This window comes from Labrus mixtus, chromosome 6, assembly GCF_963584025.1.
Source record: "Labrus mixtus chromosome 6, fLabMix1.1, whole genome shotgun sequence".
NCBI lineage: Eukaryota > Metazoa > Chordata > Actinopteri > Labriformes > Labridae > Labrus > Labrus mixtus.
Genome location: NC_083617.1, coordinates 10284597 through 10304266, shown reverse-complemented (window position 1 = coordinate 10304266; position 19670 = coordinate 10284597). Strand labels below are relative to the sequence as shown.

At 38.4% G+C, this 19670-nt stretch overlaps 3 protein-coding genes across 4 annotated transcripts; 1 reads left to right on the top strand and 2 right to left on the bottom strand.

The window, feature by feature from the left end:
* The first annotated feature begins 107 nt into the window (after positions 1-107).
* Positions 108-3449, top strand: LOC132975401 (glutathione S-transferase omega-1-like). The gene is made up of 6 exons (XM_061039915.1): positions 108-275; positions 1930-2038; positions 2123-2345; positions 2450-2551; positions 2736-2842; positions 3059-3449. Exons 1-6 carry the CDS (start codon positions 248-250, stop codon positions 3207-3209), a joined length of 720 nt encoding a protein of 239 aa, XP_060895898.1. The 5' UTR covers positions 108-247; the 3' UTR covers positions 3210-3449.
* On the bottom strand, positions 2858-8757 carry itprip (inositol 1,4,5-trisphosphate receptor interacting protein). Of its 2 annotated transcripts, XM_061039914.1 has the most exons (3): positions 8597-8757; positions 7489-7611; positions 2858-6100 (listed from the first exon to the last, which is right to left on the bottom strand). In XM_061039914.1, exon 3 carries the CDS (start codon positions 6043-6045, stop codon positions 4453-4455), a length of 1593 nt encoding a protein of 530 aa, XP_060895897.1. In that variant the 5' UTR covers positions 6046-6100; positions 7489-7611; positions 8597-8757; the 3' UTR covers positions 2858-4452. The 2 variants fall into 2 exon arrangements, with proteins under 2 accessions (XP_060895897.1, XP_060895896.1); XM_061039913.1 differs by lacking the exon at positions 7489-7611 and having other exon boundaries at positions 8597-8752.
* Positions 8758-10458: 1701 nt separating this feature from the next.
* Positions 10459-19353, bottom strand: fas (Fas cell surface death receptor). The gene is made up of 9 exons (XM_061039910.1): positions 19237-19353; positions 18671-18768; positions 17596-17730; positions 16671-16788; positions 16418-16488; positions 16207-16305; positions 15992-16035; positions 15076-15094; positions 10459-11998 (listed from the first exon to the last, which is right to left on the bottom strand). Exons 1-9 carry the CDS (start codon positions 19299-19301, stop codon positions 11697-11699), a joined length of 951 nt encoding a protein of 316 aa, XP_060895893.1. The 5' UTR covers positions 19302-19353; the 3' UTR covers positions 10459-11696.
* Positions 19354-19670: the final 317 nt, after the last annotated feature.

Sequence of the window (19670 nt, the reverse complement as noted above, 5' to 3'; positions counted from 1 at the left end):
GTTTGCATGGTGTTTCCACATTACGTTTGAAGCGATAAATTATAGCTCATGAACGCACAGGAGTCGGACTTGCCGATTAGGGAACTCCGAGCATCTGAGAAGCACGTGAATGCATATCTGTGTGGTAAATGGAACGCAGCATATAAACCCGAACCCCGGATGTAAGGTTCAATAACATTCGTTCTTGTCGGCTTTCTTCATTCGTGCCATTTTTACATTGAACGTATATACCACTTGAAGCAAAAACATGTCTACTGAAAAGTGCTTCGCCAAAGGTAAGAGTACAGCTGTTACGAGGCTAACTGGAAAAGCGTATTTGCAAGCAGCTCTCTGTCGTTGTTTGCTAACAAGCTAAACAATGATTAGTAAAAGCGTTTCACCTATAATCAGAGAAAGTCTCTTTCATTTCAGGGGTTCAAGTGTATTCCATTTCTTTATCATTAAGTGCATATCGTTAAGTGAAGTATGACTTTAAATAATTTGGGAAATTTAACTTTGCAAGTTGCCACTTATTATTCAGTCTTCTGCAAGATGAGAGGATGCACAGTGGTAATATTTCTGCACAGTCATCGTGGTTATGCCATTTGTTACCTCTCTGGCGGAGGTCGTTAATCTAACAGTATAGAGAATTTCATTTAGCCCATATTAGATATTAAAAAAGCTCGATTAAACTTGAATACAATAAATTATCCTTCATTATGGAATTCAAACAAAGCCTGCACATTATTCTGTTTAAGAAATCTTAGTGAAAAAGTTTATAATTAATAATAGTACAGAAGGTGGCAAAATGTTGTGATTGCTTTGACTTTTTCTTTGTTATTGAAACTGGGCCGATATTTGGGTTGTAAAATAATTGTGATATCAATTATCTGTTGAGTACAACGAGTAAAAAAGAAAAGAAAATAATTCATCCTGCATCTTTTCTAACATGTACTTTTTACTTTGTGTTGAATTTATAATTGAGATGGTATTATATGGGGGTATTATAGGTTCATTGTTAATTCTTCTATTGTTATTTTTTAGTCTATTAGTTCACTCTACTTTGGTTTACATGTTGAAATGAACATAACAGCTAATCAATAAAAAAAAAACATGAGTTATATAACTCCTTTTAAGACCCAGGACAATGGATTGAAAGCATATGTAAAAGATAACTATAGTATGTGAGAAGTGTTTTAAGCTTTTTGCAGTCATTATAACTCATTCATTTTAAATGTTAGTGAAGGAAATGATGGCCTCCTTTCTGTGACTGTAAAAGGCTGGAAGGTGAGAGTTCAAACAGATTGGATGATAACAAGCCAAACAAAAGGGTGAAAGACAATACAGAGTGACGATAGTAACATTACATTTGAAGGTTGGGCCGTTTAAACAGATCACAAGACATTATACAGAAGCCGCCTAGCCTCTATAAGAGTCTGATGATGTTACATCATTTCCTTTTTGGTTTTCTAAACCAACACATTGTTGTGTAATAATCAAATCACTTTGGAGGAAAAAAACAGTCTGACCAGTCTGCTGCTGTTTGTTTGTAAAGTATTGTTTTTTCAAACATGTGACAAAGAGTATATTTATTTCAGCCTTTTGTTAAGTTAAGGCTGTTCACCGTGCTTTTTGATTTGCTTAAGTATGAGTCCAAAAATTATTTTTGTAAGTAAACTATTCATGTTAAGGTGTAACTATGTAGATCTGATGGACACTATTCTTTTCATGATAATATTATAGGTATTTGCACACCATTATGGCACTGGTTTGTAATTGTAAACCGTTATAAAAATGGTTATGCTTACAATAATAAAGTGCTTATCTGAAGTCTACAATCATAGCGGTAATGAACTGATAATGGTGAGTTTATAACTCCATAATCACTCTGTGATGGATGTACATGATGAAACCGGTTAACACATCCCATCATCTTTGCTTTTTTCCCAGGCAGTGCTGCACCTGCTTCAGTGCCCGAAGACCACATCAGACTTTACAGCATGAGATTCTGCCCCTTCGCTCACCGGGCCAGACTTGTTCTGAATGCCAAAGGGATCAAGTAAATACACATTTTATAATTGTTTTTAACCGTGACATCATCTATATTCATCACATGGTACCTGTAATCTGTTTCGTCTTTTAGGCACGAAACGATCAATATCAACCTGAAAGACAAACCTGACTGGTTCCTTGAGAGGAACCCCCTCGGTCTTGTCCCCACACTGGAGACCCCTGCTGGTGAAGTGATCTACGAGTCCCCCATCACCTGTGACTACCTGGATGAAGTTTACCCTGAGAAGAAGCTGCTTCCTTCCTCTCCTTATGGTAAAGCTCAACAGAAGATGATGCTGGAGCATTTCTCTAAGGTAGTTTGGTTAAAAAGTTGCATCTGAATACTGGGGATTTGTTTGTACACTTTCCTACTGTTACAGTCATTAGATAATCACATCAGTGACATTGTTCTCTATAGGTAACTCCATACTTCTACAAGATCCCAACTGGGAGAAAGAATGGAGATGATGTCTCAGGGCTGGAGGCTGAACTGAAAGAGAAGTTTGCCAAATTAAATGTGGTAGGTTGCAAAATTCGATGCTCAAAATTGTTAATAGAAATGAAAGAGTATCCTGTGAGTGTCCATAAAAGTTAACCTTTGAAAGTAATGAGTGAAGACTTATCCACGTGTCCATCTATGACTGTATGTAGCTACTTAGAAATGACTGTACGTAATGCTGATGGATGCAATTTTTATTTTCTAGGACCTTGTCAACAAGAAGACCAAGTTCTTTGGCGGTGATTCCATCACAATGATCGACTACATGATGTGGCCATTCTTTGAGAGGCTTGAGATCTTCGAACTGAAACAGTAAGTTTTCATGAGGACATTCACAGAAACATTTTATTAACAAATATATTTTATTTATAGAAGGTTTTTATTACAAATATTAGGTCAAGTACAAAAGTAAGGCCTGTACATTCAAAAAACAGACTATCCGACTGCAAAATACAAATCATATTATTCATCTTTCCTTCACTTTAGTTCAAGTGGTGTCTGAGTGTTTTGGTTCCTTTGTCTTTTCAGCTGCCTTGACGGCACACCTGAGCTGAAGAAGTGGACCGAGTGCATGATGGAGGATCCCGCTGTCAAAGCCACCACACACAGCATGGACACCTACAAGGCCTTCTACCAGGGCTACGGGGACGGGAAACCCAACTACGACCTGGGCCTGTAGAAAAAAAAAAAAGGAACCAAAACCCTGAAGAATCATTTTTTATTTTATCTGAGTGTTTGTTCATCGTTAATCAGAGAGGTACTCGAAAGCAAATTCAATATTGCCAATAATTGTATTTATTTCTGACTCATGGTGAAGGATACATGAAAATCACTTACTAACCTATTCTTAAACCACTTTTCTATTAGCTCTTAATTGCTGCAAGTTCCCAATGCAATAAAACCAGTTGAATCTCTGTAACTGAAAGCTGTTGCTCAGTTGCCTTCACTTTTTTCTACAGGTCTGCTTTTTTAACAAAATCACTCATTAAGAACCATTATCACTCTCAGAAAAGAAGAACAGCTGCGCTTTTAGAGGTGTGTGTGTGTGTGTTTCAAAATAAAATAAAAATATATTGAAGCAAATCTCAGAATGAGTTTACATTGTTATTATTGGACATTTAATTCCGTGTGAGGTAAATATGACTCAAGGTTTTTTTCCATTCATATGCTTTTGATGTGGATGTAATGCCACTGGAAACAATCTGAACTTTCTGTCGCTAACAGAAAGATACATCTTGTTTACCCTGATTCATTTCAAAGCTGAAGCTCCACCAAAGATATAAAAACTGTGGAAATGAACATTGCAACGAAACAAATATTACATCATAAAGTAGCTGCCATCATATCAGCAAACGTGTGAATATAAACGGAACACTGTTGGACTGTTTCTTACATTATTCCTGTTAGACTGCAATAATATCAGAGGTATTTGTGTGTAAATCTTTATTCCCTGACTAACAAAAGTGCTTTTTCTTTTTCCATGTAAATGGTGAAATACATTGAAAAAAATGATCACCCTTCTACATATGCTTATTTAGATGAAGTAGTTGTTACCAAACAAGTCATATCAGTTTTAAAGCCTCAAACAATTCTACAGAATTAATTGTACACGGGTTACAATATATCTTTGGAATATGTAGGAGTAGGACCCAGACTGTTCTGACCGATTTTTTTAAAAACAGGACCCAATGTCTAAATGCTGCTGCCGTATTGCTTCGAGTAAGTATAAAACACTTGTTACCTTGTAAGAGTTTAAAACAGAAACCACTATGTCTAGATAATGGGCGTATCAAAATAACTTCTGTATGTGCATCTTTTCATCTCAGTGCTTGTGCAACATTATTCTTAGTAAAACTGAAAGGCATGTGCTTGTGCTAAAATGAGAGAATATAGAAGATGTCCAAAGCTCACAAACATTCATCTCAGCTGTGGTGTAAACCTCCATTTGGTAAGTGAGGTGTGTATTCTTGTAATAGCGCGCTTGCATTTCTCAACATCTCTTGAAAATGTTTGACTGTAGCTGCATAAAGCTCCGTCTGCAACACCAGAGGTCGCAGCAGATTGACGGGCTCTGCTCTTTGAATTATTTCAGGAACCCGGACTTCTTCTGGCACTTTACTGTTCCCGATAAGAACATGATGAAGTCTTTTCTCCTGCAGACTCCTCTGCATGAAGACGAGTATGTCCCGAAGCCTGTGCTCTATGTTCTCAAAGCCCCATGAGGAGGGGCTTTTACTCAGCAGCAACAAGTGCAACAGTGCAGTCTTAAAGTGGTAGTTTGTAAATGCACTTTTTCCTGTGAGCCCTGTCTGCTTTCTGTGTAAGAAAGTCACAATCTGAAGGCAGTGTAAATGACAGGAATGTTGTGGTAGGCATTTGGTGAAATATTTGAACAAATTCCTCTCATAGATTGCAAAAGAGAGGGCCCAGTATGGGTCTGGGGCGCTCTCACAATCTGAAGGAAAGTGAGAGACAAAATAAGCATCGGTGTCCTCGAACTGCACCACAGGTATGATGTTCATCACTATGACTTTCCCAGAAGGGAATCGGATCTTTAGAGCCCCCGCTGCATCCAGGTTGCGGAAAGTGACTTCAAAGTCGTACTTGTGAGAGATGCGTCCCCACGCTTTAGTTACAGAGATCTGAAACCACTTCATGACTTGATCTTTGGACAGGAAGGATGTGTTTCTGGAGCAGAGGAGCTCATCAGGACCGCAGTCCACTTTGATGCCGTCATCTCTGCTGTGTAGCAGACAAAGCATGTCCTCTCCCAGATTAGCAGAGCCACAGATACAACCCTCCTCGTTCTCCTTGGTCACCTTGATTTTGCCGCAGCCCTGCATGTCTGGAGGCACGTCGCTGGAGGGGCAGCACCACAGGTGGAACTGAAAAGAGTGCGGATCTGGAGGGGAAAAAGGCACCAGAAGGTCGCACATTAGGGGCTTACACACCCTCCAAGACTCAAACATGCTCCCTATTCCAACAAAGTCCCCGACTTCCATGTCTGTCCTGTCACATACGCTCCTGAGTGATTCCAGCAAGTCATCAGCAAAACCCTCGACAAACTCCCTCACCCTCCAGTTGTCATGGGCCGAGGTGTAGGTGCATTTGTCACAGAAGTTACCAAGGACATCCTTATCTAGTACCATTGTCCTGGGGGTGATGGATCCACTCTCTGGAAAGACGTCTTCATCCTCTACGGGCCTGACTTCTGTGTCAGCTAGATCAACTCTGCACATCTCAATAGTGAAGAAAATGACCAAAGACAAAGCGCTCCAAAAGTACCAACTGTAGCCCTCCTCTGTGCTGGTTTCCTCCCGCTGTGACTCCAACTGTGCCAGCTCTTTCTCTAGCTTGGATTGCTCCATTTCCAACCTCTCCTCATGCTCCCGCATGCGAGCCATCATCTCCTCATCCTGTTCTTGGACTGTGGTGTTCTCTCGAGGAAACAGCAAGGGGTGGTTTAATATGGCAGCTGCAACCACCATACACACTCGTGCAATGGAACCCTGCATCTTCAGTTTGTTTTCTATTTAAAAACGCCTTGCAGAAATCGGTGAAGCTCAGATTCTGAAAGAAAAACAGAAAAAGAAACGGGTACTTCATAAATATGTGGATGAAAGATTTTTTAAAAGCATTGCTTTTCAGAAATAAATAAACTAAAAATACAAATAAAAATGAGGCCTGAGACTCTGCGAGCTTGTTAAGGCAGTCAACTCGAGCAGCACTGATTTCACTCTTGACATGCTTCTTTCTCAACAATCACCTGACAACACCTCCTTCCAATTAGCGGCCTTTTTTTAAGCTGAAAGATTTCCGGTCCCTCCCTCTGCTCCATCACTGCCAGCTCTGGCCTGCACCAGTGCTGCACTCTCAATCAGCCCCACCACCCCGTCATCTACCTGTAGGCTCCGACCTGGGGGTTTAAGACATCATGCCATCACTCCTCAAATTTCTGCATGTAAATTGAAACTGTTAGGAGTGATTAGATCGGAGCCTAGACGCCAAACACAAACTATGTTCTGCTGCAATAAACACTTTAAACGATACAAACATGACATGTCTGACTGAAATCAGAGTCATTTCTGTAAAGCACTCTACCCGAAGGGGAAAGCACAGTTTGTACCTCTAAATATAGAGGCAGTGGGTTGAGTGACTCACTGGTCCATTATCAGACTCTAAAACTTTTGAGGAAGGAAGATCGAGCACTTCTCTGATAACCCTTTTTGGTTACTTCATTCTGGCAGTTAACATTAACATCCTGTTCCCAAACTACAAATAAGCCCCCCCCTTCTGGAAAATGGCCCAATTTATTTACAAGTGAAACAATGTGGAAGACACTGACATTGACATAGTTATCTGCTTTCCTGGACGTCATTGGGTAATTGACATGCAATGCTATATATTGTACAAAAAGGAAATTACATAAGTCTTTTTTCCCCACAACTTTAGTATTTAGACAACTACACAAAGCTCTAATGGAGATAGGCTGAACTAAATCTGTCTTCATAAAAACTATAATATCAAAGACATATAACATGCTCACTGGGACTTTCTGCTAATAACAAGAAATATGAAGTGCACATGTACAATGATGTCAGGGTAAGATCACGTGAGTATTAGCTGTTCTCTCAGAGTTGAGTTTAAATGTCAGTGCAGTTAAAGCCGAGTATGTGTGGCTGCAGAGCCAGGGAAACTTCCCATGACTTACTCACTGGGATGCTTTCCAACACTTACATGGCTCAGTCCATCCAAACAAACATCAAGTCTGACTGAGAGGCCTGTGCTGTGGCTCATAAGAATGTATTTTAGACCGTCTCTTGATACACAACATTAAGATTACCGTCAACTGAAAGACTAACAACAACTAAGAAATAACTTGTTTTTCCAAAGGGGAAGACATTATACAAATCTTAATCTCAAAAAGTCATGGGTTTTAATGCTAAAGACTTAGTTACCTTTAACTGAAAACAACTAATGTGGCCCGGGTTCAAATGCAACCTGTGGCTCCTTTCCCGCATATCATTCCCCACTTTCTGACTCTGTCCACTGTCCTATTTTTAAAATATAGGCATTAAAAACTGTAAAAAAAACCAAAAAAAAAAACCTTACAAAACATTTATGTTAGCAAACCTCTGAACAGATTGTTGTAAAGTTGAATTGACATAACGTAAGGTTCCTAACTTATATATATATGCCGCTATTCAACAACATTGAAGTATTTATAACTATTCCATTGCATTAAGCACGTCTACATCTATAAAAATTTACTTAAGTAAAAAGTTATTTTCCCCTCTAAAAAAGTGTCAGAGGTGAAGATCAGCAGCACAACACAAGTAAGCTCTGAAGTGGAAAGGGAGATAGCATTGTTTAATAACTGTACATAGTCTAATAAAGTAGGTAATGAAAAGAGTAAATAAGATGTACAGTCTACAGTCTATGGTTTTACCCTTGAGGGGACCATGCTGCATAAAATGTACAATAGTTACAATAAATGCTACATAGTTTATTGTATATTAATTCACTCATAAAGGTAGCCTACTTTTGTACTGAGGACTTTTGAATAAGGAATTTTGTAACAAAGTATTTCCGAACTGAGATACTTTAACGTCAGCAACACATAATTTTGTACATCGTTTGTGTACGACTTTAAAGGTGTATTCATGAACATAGTAAATGTAAAGTAGGTGAAGGTTAAAAACTCAGGGTGTCGACAAAACGCCTCATCCTATGACGTCACGTGTGAAGTGATGTCGGTACGCTGCCAACGGTTACCTCCTCAGTTGTCGTAGCAACAAAATAGCCGCTCATCACGGAAATGTGGTGACAAACCTTATTTCCGATTTAATTACTCATTTTTTTTAGACAAGTACGCTATCAAGCATTACTCCATGTGATGATGTCTTTAATGTTTAAAATATAGAATTACAACTAAAAACGTTTACCTTACAAAAAACACAGCACATTTTTGGACCACTTAGTTGCATGTTTAGCCCCTCGTCGTGGTGCAAGTCCAGAAAAGTAACAATTTAAACATCATACGGTGTAAAACTTTAAAAACCTTACCTTTGCTATGTTCTCTAGTTGAGTTCATGGTAATAAACTCGACATGTAGCGGTCTCTCTGGTGAGAACAAGCTCGTCACACTCATGAGTAAAACGAGGGAACAGCTTCACAGCTTTCTACACATTTCCTGACTGTGTGCTCCACCCATACAACGAGACACCGCCCTACTTCCTCTGTGCAACCAAAATAGAGCATCTAAGCAGTGAGTGTTTTGGTTTATGATGATTTTACATATTGTATCATGTGCATGGTGTCATCCACTGGCATATTTTTAGAAACAAAGAGTTAAAATCAATTAGAACAATAAAATGCTAGCCTACATAAAGAACTTTGTATTGCAATTAAATGCATAGCTTTAATGTAGGCTGACTACAGCCTACTTATTTCATACTTTTATGAAGTAAGTTTCTTGGCAAATGACAAATCTGGAAATCTTCTTTGAAATATGTTTGCCCATAAAGTGGCTAAATGTAGGCCTACCTCCATTAACAGTCTTGCTGTTATATGTGTTGTATAGGCTATAAGATAAGTTTGTGAGTACAGTCAAGGAATTATAGCCTATTTAAATCATCTAAAGAAGAAAAATATGCCTTCTCTGACTGACATTTTACACATATTGTATACAGCATATTTTGCATTCAATACATTTTACATCTAAAAGAGTTGATTGACCTAGAGCTCACTACAAACTATTTTGTGAAAGACCCAAACTTACTCAATTGGGTAAGTTTGATTTTTAGATTTACTTGGTCTGTATTTTTCATCAATTGCTTTTTGGTTGTTATAAATTGAAAAAGTGGGCTAAAAATTGCCATATAATTACCCGGGGTCCAATTAAGGTAACAGTGCTTGAACATGTGACACGTAAAAAAAAAAAAACATGTATGAGAATGTACTCCTCCAAGTGGTTGGCCTGGGTACAAGTCCGACCTTTGGCTCCTTTCTCGCATGTCACTACCTGCTCATGTCTCTCTCCCCAATTACCTACTCTATCCACTGTCCTATCATATAAAGGCATAAAAGTCCCAAAATAAATTTTTATATGAAAACTGGCAAATCCTCACTACTCAAGGTGTATATTAAATGTAAATAATTCTGCATGCAGCTGATTTATATCAAGACAGACTATATGTAAAACAAATTACAACTAATCTTATAACAACAAAGTGACACCTCTTTATACTGAACATGAATTCAATGAATTGGGCCTTGACATAGGTCAGTGGCCGTATAAATTATTAGGCTTTCTTTAGCAATATCACTTCTACTTTGGCATACTGTATGTATTGTCTTAGGAGAGGTTTATCATTTGTCTACAAGAGGGCGCTTTATGCTTGAGCAAAAAGAGACCCTAAGTGAAGCTGTACAGGGCATGAAGGATGAACAAATTGAAGACAGGTCTGATTTTTTCATTGTGTGACTGTTGCATCAACACATTACAAAAATGTGCTCTTTTCCCAAAGTTTAAGCGAACAGTCACTAACACTTCACTTTTTAAATTCTTCAAAGTCTCTTGACCTTAAAATTCTTGGCCATAATGACTAAAAAGGTTTTCAAAGAATACAGAACTCTGACTGAGCAACTTAACTACTATTGATGAAATGGAAAGTTATTCTTCTTGGCCATCACTAAATGCTTCGAAAAAATCAGTATAAGTAACAGGATTATGTTGTATAAACCCACTTTGAATTCCTGTTCAGAATAGCATCACATGGAGTAGATTGCGGGACTTTGAAACACAACCAAAGATGCACTTTTTTTTTAAATTTCTCTCCTCTCCTCTGCAGATTTGACTTTATATTTCATCTTATTGTGTGTGGTGGTAAAGTAATGCTAATATTTATGGTAGAAATAAAACAGTCTTCAGAAGTTTGTCCAATTCAATGCTCAAGTGAAAATGACTACAACAAAAGAAACATAAACCAAAAAAAATGCTGCTCAAATGTTTATATTTGATGATTTTTCCCCCTTCTTCTCCATCCGTCAATTTTCTATAAACTCTGTAAAACTCTACAAACTTCTTTGGAAAGTGGAATTATTCAGTGACACTCAAACTATAGATATGTAGTCATGTACAAAGCACAATAAACAAGCAGATGCAAGCTCTACATATTCCACATGTCATACAGACTTTCTACTGAAACATTATAATGTCAACACAGTACAGCAGGTGCAATTCAGCGCATTTTGATGTAATCAAAATTCAACATTTGGAAGGAAATACTGACAGAAAACCTCCCACTCCATTACTTAATAAACTGAAAAGGAAATAATTGTGATAATCCTCAGTAGCACCAAGGAACATCACACTGCTAAAAACAAACCGAAGTGATCAGGGCGTAGAAAATCAGCTACAAATCTTAGTATTCATAGTTTTCTTTCGTCTCGAGAATATCTCTCCACCCCGTTCGTTACATGTACGGGATGTGATCCCTTGCTTGTCAGAGTCCGTGGATATTTCTTCAAGACACACCGGCTTACCCGGTCTCGCCCCCCAGCTCATCTATAAAGCACCTGTGCTGGCGTGCAATCAGTGATAGTTTGATCCGAACGTGTCTCCGAGCAGCCTAGAGGCTGGAGAGATAGTCTCTCTACTCAGAGAACCAAGGTTCAGCTCTCTCATGTAAACACAACCCCTGATAAATAACACCTTCAAAATAACGACCTGTATGCAGTAGGAGACCTGAATTTAATTTCATAGCTATTCATGCAAAAATAACAGTGATTCATAACATGATCCTATTCATAAATAGTTAAAAGAACTCTTTAAACCACATGAAAACATCATGTAAGTGGGTTTTTTTTCTAAAAGAATATTTGTATATGTATCACAAATAGGACATTCCTGTTGATCGTTTCTATCCCCCACACTCATTAATATTTCATAAAAATCCTCAATAAGGTAATCATAAATCATGATGCTCCCCTTTGAGAATAAAGTATCATACTAATAAAAACTGACAACAAGGATCTGGACAGCTTTTGTACAATTGTTCTGATAATGAAACGTCTCCATCATTCTTGAGTGATTTTATGATAATCTTTGATAAAAAAAAATCACCCCATGAAATGATTTAAAAGCTGCTCATAACAGACACATTTAAGCAGGAGCATTTGCTCTACCGGCCTCGCGTAATAAATCCATCACTCTCTCTGCTTTGACCTTTTTGTTACTCTCATTGAGCATTTCTATCAACCTCTTGGAGGCCTGCCTGCCCTCTTTTTCCACCCAGATCGTCAGTAGTTTGCATGTCTGCTCTCCACTGTCACCCGGGTGGTCCAGCTCACAGGTTTCAATAGTTGCGGTCGGCACGTGGCTACGAATTGCTAATTTCTTCATATCCTTCCATCCGATTGCTGTTGCAATGTCAGGGATGAGATGCTGGAGATCCACCTCTGGAACTAAAGAGAAAGACGTTAAAAAAATTAACTAATTTACTGTAACATTGCACAAGTTACACATGCCACTTTGAAATGTGCGAAGCAGCTTTTTTTATTCTTATGGATGACACACACAGGGTGGAAAGAGCAATGTTTCAACTGGACAAACAAGTCAAATTAAGACAGAAAGTAAGCAGGGCTGTCCCAGAATAATACTTTTGTAATGAATCAGAGTTGGCTGTTCTCTATGAAGCAATTTGTTTTTGTTTTTCCAGTTCAGTTCCACAACAATCTGTTTCCCAACTATATACTAAATATTTTACTTTTGATTTGATTTGACTTTGTTAAACTTTTCTCTTATAAATGTCTATAAGCAAGTTTGTTTATTGAAAGTGAATTTTGAATGTTGGATATGAAGTAGAGGTGGGCGATATGGGAAAAATATCATATCACGATTTCTTTGGGGCAAAATCACTATCACGATTTTATCACAATTTTTTTCATACTGTTCTTTAGACAAATTTGTAAGTTACTGACCAGTTCAACCAAACTTATTTCCCTGTATAATGTTTTTAAATGCACAAAAACGGCGCTGACAAGTTGAATCTATTTGAAAAACATCTTTGTAGGAGGTCTGGAGGTCTCTCACCCTGAACATCTTTAGCAACAGAAATGTCTTTCCCTCGATTTGATCAATACTTATGCACAATTTGAAGGTTTTCCTCACCACTTTGAAATTATGATTTAGTTATGTTCATCAGGAACATTTTCACGCAGTGATGCATTCATTTAAAAACATGTAGACTTCAAGTTCTTGTGTTTATGTTCTATTTTAGCCCTGCAGAGTTCCTACAGCTGTAGCTTCATACAGGCTCTGCAGCCTTGGTTGTTTTTTATGACATCATTGGACATCAAAATATTTTATAATCAAAAATAATACAGAATGTGTTCATTCTGTGACACATGATCAAAGTAAGCTTTACTGACAGAAGAGTTTAATTCATAGAGAGGGCGGGACATCGTTGATTGACAGACAGACAGTCACCATGGTTACTCACTCTCACCTGCCTACTGCACACAACGTGCAACGTCGTTTAGTGTAATCCCTATAAATTCGGTAATCACAACAGGTGAGCTTCGGGTGGAGAGGCTTGATAATAACTTTTAAAAACCGAGAGAGCAGAAAACACAGACAGCAACATTTTAAACACCGGGGTTATATCTCTCATCACTGACTGTCTGAGCTCCGCTCTGTCTGACTCTGACTGTTAACACCTCTCCGTGTCGCTATCTGAGATGTAGGCTAATCTTAACTGTGCACACTATGCAGATATGTTAACTGCTGCTCACAGCGTGTCGGTTTGGAAAAATATCACAATAGTTGCATATAACCGAGATGGAGTTGTTTTTGCGGACTTTACTTTTAAGTTTCGTTTTCACTGCGGCGGAGCAAAAGAGAGGGAGACGCGTCTGTGTCGGAGCATAAACTGCAGCATGATAGAATAAACACATGAGCCCGGTTCTATGATCTCTCTGCTTTGGCAGATCGTCAGCACGTTAAAATCCTTCACGATCTAAGATCGTTATATCGCCCACCACTAATATAAAGTGTCATTGTGTCTTCATTATTTTCATATTAGACATTTGAAGGACATTTTGCCATACTGTATGTAGTAAATCAATTCTTAATTCTAAAACAGGACATATTATAGCCCTTTTCTACCTTTTCAAACAGTCCCCTGTGGTCTAAATGAAACATCTGTGCTGTGCTTCGATTCATATAACATGAATTGAGCACCAGAGGTTTGTGACCCTGTATAAACCAGCTCTCTCAGAAAGCTCCATTTTGGTGTGTGTGTCTCTTTAAATGTAATGAGCTCCCCCCTGAATTTTCCAGGTAGACATCACTCCTTCGCTAGCAAGAATAAAAATGGGCAAAAGTTGGGATGGGTCCATGGTTGGCGATATCAGGGGAGGGGATTTTTTTTTACCAGAATCCCACTGTGACATCACAAGGAGAGCAAATTTGAAACGGAGCATTTTTCTTTGTCTTGTAAGACTTATGCAGACCACAAACAAAGGACTGGATGGGTTTATTTCACATTGTGTGGGTCGGTAGACACTCAGGTTACCCAAATATATGTTCACAAACACTGTAAAAGTGGATTTTTCGTAACATGTCCCCGTTAAGTTAAGGCCTCAAAAAATCACATCGACCTCTGATCATTCAAAATCATCTTATCCTTCCCCAAGCGGATATTTTAAATGTTTTTGAAGGTGTTCCTGAGATCTCACTTTCACAAGAACAGGACTTCTGTATGTGCAGATAGAGTCAAAATTTAATCAAACACATGCTTCCCACACGAAAGTAAGCTGAAGCAAACCCGACTTAAATAAAGGAAGAATGTGTGACATTATACACATAAATATAGCAGAAATCCACTTTATCCTGTGTAAATGTCTCTTTGAGTCATGACTGTCTACAATGAGTGAGAAGCGCTAGTCCTGCCAGCTTCACTGTTGTTTACATCATGTTTACATGGACGGGACGGGCTTGTGTTTAAAGCTGTTTTAGTCAAGGTCTAGAGAAAAAAAGAATAACAGCCCTCACTGCTTAATAGGATGTCATGTTAGTGTGTTTAGATCACAGTCATTCTTTGTCAATTTATGTGCAATATGAAGCTTTGAGTTAACCAAAGTGTGCTAACATTAGCCTGCTAACACAACGATGCAGGACACAGGCAATTGCAGCTCGAGCAAAAGGACAATTTTGTCCATCGCTTGCACTTAATGGTGCTTAATTATGGTGTATTCTAATTAATTACTCCTTCATGTTAACGCGAGTGGAGAGGGGTTTGAGGTGTGCCGCTGGAGGAAAGCGGAGGCTTCAGTATGGCAGAGGGGTCGCCAAACAGAAATTTGTTTTGGTTTCATGCTGGTGCTCAAGGGCGACATCTACTGGATCAAAAAGTCACACATTCTTCCTTTAATGATGGAAATGACATGCAATCCAGTTTCTTTATCAATCTGTCCACTATTTTATCAGAAATAAATAAAAAAGCCAAAAAAGCTTGAAATTAGAAATGTGCCTGTCTTACCTCTTAGAGGCAGCAGCTCCTGGAAAGCAGAATATGCAAAATATGTTAATAATAGTAATTCAAGTCAAACTTACAACTACACAGGGATAAATAACGACTGCCAACACAAGCTTTAAAAAATATGTCACATCACAGTACTATAGACACAGAGCAAGCACATTTAGAAAACTAACCTGTACCTCCTTTAGAAAGGAGCAGCTATGTCAAAGTTAGAGCAGAGAAAGAAGAGTGTTTATCATTTATATACAACTGGACTGATATGAGTGTGTGATACAAAAGGTTAGATAGACTTTAAAAAGAAACAGCAAAAGGGACAAACATTTCAAAACTTGTCAGAGTTATAAAATGACTGAAATAGGGCTTTCACACTTGCAGAAAACTCCTGAAAACTCCTGATATCTCCAGCAGGAGCTGCATGTGTGAACGCAAACAACCGGATGTTTTACTCAAGAGTTTCTCCTGTTACACCCCTAGTATTCTTTCCACAGCAAGTCTGAGTGAGCCGATGTGAGAACACACCTCGAGCCAAAGGGAGTGACGCTTATATACAGTGACTGCTGCACGGTGCATAGAGTGTCTGCATGGACTGCTACGATCTCCATGCGTGTAATTAAACGGCTGCATTTTGTTTTCTGTTCGTCAGTATGTTGTTCTCCACTGTTTTGTTGACAGTGTTATTCAGTTGAACTATATGCAGCTTTTATGTAAAGTAAAATATTCTCATTATGGCTGCGTATAACGGACTCTGTTGCTTCGTTCGCTACTGCTGTCTCTCAGGAGACCGCCCCCACCCCACTCCTGTCCCACAAGAATAGTCTCCTGCTGTGAGGTGCATAATGTGAACAGCCAGGTCAGGAGTCCTCCTGAAATGTTTTCAGGAGTGCACATGTGAAAACAGCTCAGTAGAACAACTTACCACATTTCCATTTGTTCCTGATGCTATGACCTGTCCTCCTGATCCTGTTGAGAAAACGTTTTCATAAATCAGATAAGATACACAATTATATCATAAAAACACAAAACCAGAATTAATTCAAAGGAGTAGCACAAGGGGACGTATTAACACACTGAGTTTTAGTGCCCTCTGCTGTTTTTTTTAACTTACAGATGTATAGTAGTGGAAATACTCACGAGATTTTTTCCTCCAAATGAACACAGCAGCAGCAGCAGCAATGATTAACAATAGAACTGCAACAACTATGCCCGCTATAATCGCTGCTTGATTTCCTCCTGAAACACAATGTTATGGATGTAATGTGATATAAACCCCTCTCAAATGATGACATTTCTTTTTATAAGTGACATCCATGATTACATTTTAACTACTAGATCTGAGTCACACCTTTAATTTCTTCATTGCAGACTGTGTTGTTGTTGCCCGCACATTTCACCTTGATGCCCTCAGCACCACACCTTGAATCCCAGGGAGAAAAGAAAATGAGTGACAGACAAACTTCACATCATCAACATTTTCATCAAAATTCTGAGTGAGGGCTACTTTTGACACTTTTTGTGTTTTTTTGTTGTTGTTTTCTTTGAACAAAGCGAGTTCCACAATGTTCTCGTTAACAGACATGTGACAGAGTAGAACTTACTTTTTACAAGGATGGCAGAGGAGACAGTTTTTTATGTCACCAATGCAGTAGTGATCCGGTTTACAGCGACACTTAGCGTTCCTGGGAGGGGTACAAGGTTCAGCCTCCTCTAGATTTTCTTAAAGGATAGTAAGACAAAAATAAGAGGATTTGTTTGTGAGGATTGCTAAAGCATAAAATCAAAGCATAACCTTTAATATATTTCGATCATATTACAATTGACACATTTTATTATATGAAAAAGATTTTAACACTAACGACTGAACTCTCACAGATGGATTGAAAATGTTTCATTTCTACATCTGAATATCTAAAGGCATATCATCATCGGGAGCAGGGCTACGACTAACAGTAATATTCACTATCAATACTTCTGACCACATTCTGCTTCTTATCAATCATTCATTTATTAGTGACAAAATGTCAGAAAAAAGGGGAAAATGTCAAATACATTTTCCGAGGGTCTTTGTTTCTTACTAACCATCCAAATCCAAAAGTGTTTCAACTTGAATGAAACAGAAAAAGGAAGACGTGCAGATAGAAAAAGAACATTCCCATGTTTGAGAAAATTGAGAAGAACGATTGTATTGCTTGCATAATCATTAAACTGAACATTATTAAAAACAGTTTATCATTACTCCAATGGTAATCTTTGTGTATGGTTAAAAAAAAGGCTTTGTCTACAATTTGCTTCTTTTTGATTCAGTCAGGAGCACAAATTAACTTCATTATGCCGAGAGGAGAGTGCCCCTTCAAGCAGACAGCAAGTCCAGATGACATCAAAGTAATGATTGGCCAATCAAATTGCCTCAGAAATCAACTACGAAACGATTACAACTGCACTCAAAACCTTCTTTTCTGGAGTTCTGACTCATTTTTTCCTTTGGGTTGCACTGGCAATACAAGAAAGTATTTGGTCTGATACCATTGGGGTGATGGCAGTGTTTGCAGGGCTCACAGAACTTCTCTTGACTGGGTTGACTGCTGAACGTCCCAGGCTCACAGGGCTCACATTCCCCATATTGTAGATTCGCAACGCAGTGTGCCTTCAGCTTGTTACCTACAGTGCGGAAACACAAACACCGTCTCAAAGTCAGTATTGCACCAACTTTAGCTGTAAACACAAGTAAAGATGCAGTGATACATTTCATCAAGAAATATATCTGAGAGAACACACCAGGGCTCTAAAGATGAGCAGTAGATCTGTTTCTATGATCCCCCCTTTTCCCCCCATGACGGCCTGTCATGTAAAAGGGCTCCATGTTTCAGCATCTGGATTATTTCCCATAAAGTTGGTGAATACATTTGATCTACTATATTGTTGTCAATCATATTGTAACCAGAAAAGCGTGGGGTCCACAGCTTCTTCAGCCCAAGAACCAACTCTGAAATAAAGTACCTGTGGTTAATGTGCTATTTTACCTTTTTTTTGTTATTTCTATTATTTCCTTAAAACATAAAATGATTTCTCATTCTATGTTCCTCTGCATAAAACTCTGTTTACAGACTAGAATGGTTCTATCACTTTAAAATAGACTGTTATCAGATCTTTTATTTGTCAACATAAATGAATAGTAGCTAGCTTTGAATGTCTTGCTTGGTAGAGCTTTATGTGCACTGACTCTAGAGTCCATATACTAATACCTGGGCTGAGTTAGTTTGTATCCTACATTTTTATTTTGCTATTCAGACAGACAATACATTTTGCTGGATTTGTTTCAATGTTATGAACAAACACTTGTATTGAAATGTACTAAAGCAGCCAAGGTAGAAGTTATCAAAGTACGGAGAAAGCCACAACATACAAGATAATAGTTGAGTCTCCATGCTGCAAGGGAAATGGATTAAAGGTGTAAAACCTAGAACAATGGTGTCACATTTTAACCTCTGCAATAGGGAGGATGACGTGTGGCCCCTCTTCAGTTAAAGAACTTAGCTTAACTTGTAAACTGATTTTTATTTGCCATTCAAGCTCGTGAAATCATATATTTGACACTCACCAACCCCGCACCGACAGCAGTCCCTCTCCTCGTGCCTGTAGGTGCCATGTTCACACGGACTTCCCGCATCAGTTTGGCATGAAGCAGAAGGAAAGGACCTGATGATTAAAAAAAAAAAAAAAACTGAAGAAAGTGAAAGTAACTAAGCTACTCTGTGATCTAACTCTAGTTTTTGGAAATAATTCATAAATATATTTTTCATACATGTGTAATAACTTAACGTATGTCTTCGTTTGCTCCCAACTATTTTAGAACTCAGGTGTTGTGACAAATAATGTTACCTTTCGATTTGTTTCCTCTCTTGAACCACACCCAACTAGCGCCAATACCAAACCACCACTCTATTTCTTTTATGATACTGTACTAAGGCTCTAACAGAAACCATGCCAATAACCTCAACTCTTACATTTGGCGTTACCGTATTAAAAGTAATTTCGAAACGTTAACTATCAAGGTGCCCGTTTAGCTCAGGAAACAGACTTATACCTAACATCTGCGACGAACAGCAAGGTAACTTACAGCCCACAAACTTCAGACATTTCATCTAGGCGACATAACATACTTACACCAGTGTAAAGATTAAAACGCAGACGATGAACAAGGCAGAAACCTTGTTGGAGTCTGCTGTCATCGTGTCGCCTTCCGAATCAGTTTCATTACCCGCCTGGTTAGCCTCAGCCTCCACCGCGCATGCGCATTTTTTTGTGAGGGACTTTTTCATATTTGCATTTTTTAAAAGTCAAGTCAATGGTCACAAATAACAAATGCAACCTACATCAGTTTGTGTAGGCTACATTGTAAAAAAAAAAAACCTTCACGCTGTAAAAAGAGTGTTTGGGAAGGAATAAACCTGCGTTTGCTTGATTTAACACAAATATACAATTGTGTTTTGGAAACCCCCCCATCGCATTAACCAACTCATTGTCTGTGTTTAACAGGAATGGCATTGGAGGGATTTTTTTTTTTTAACATTCTGAGAACTTAGGTCCTCATAATTGCT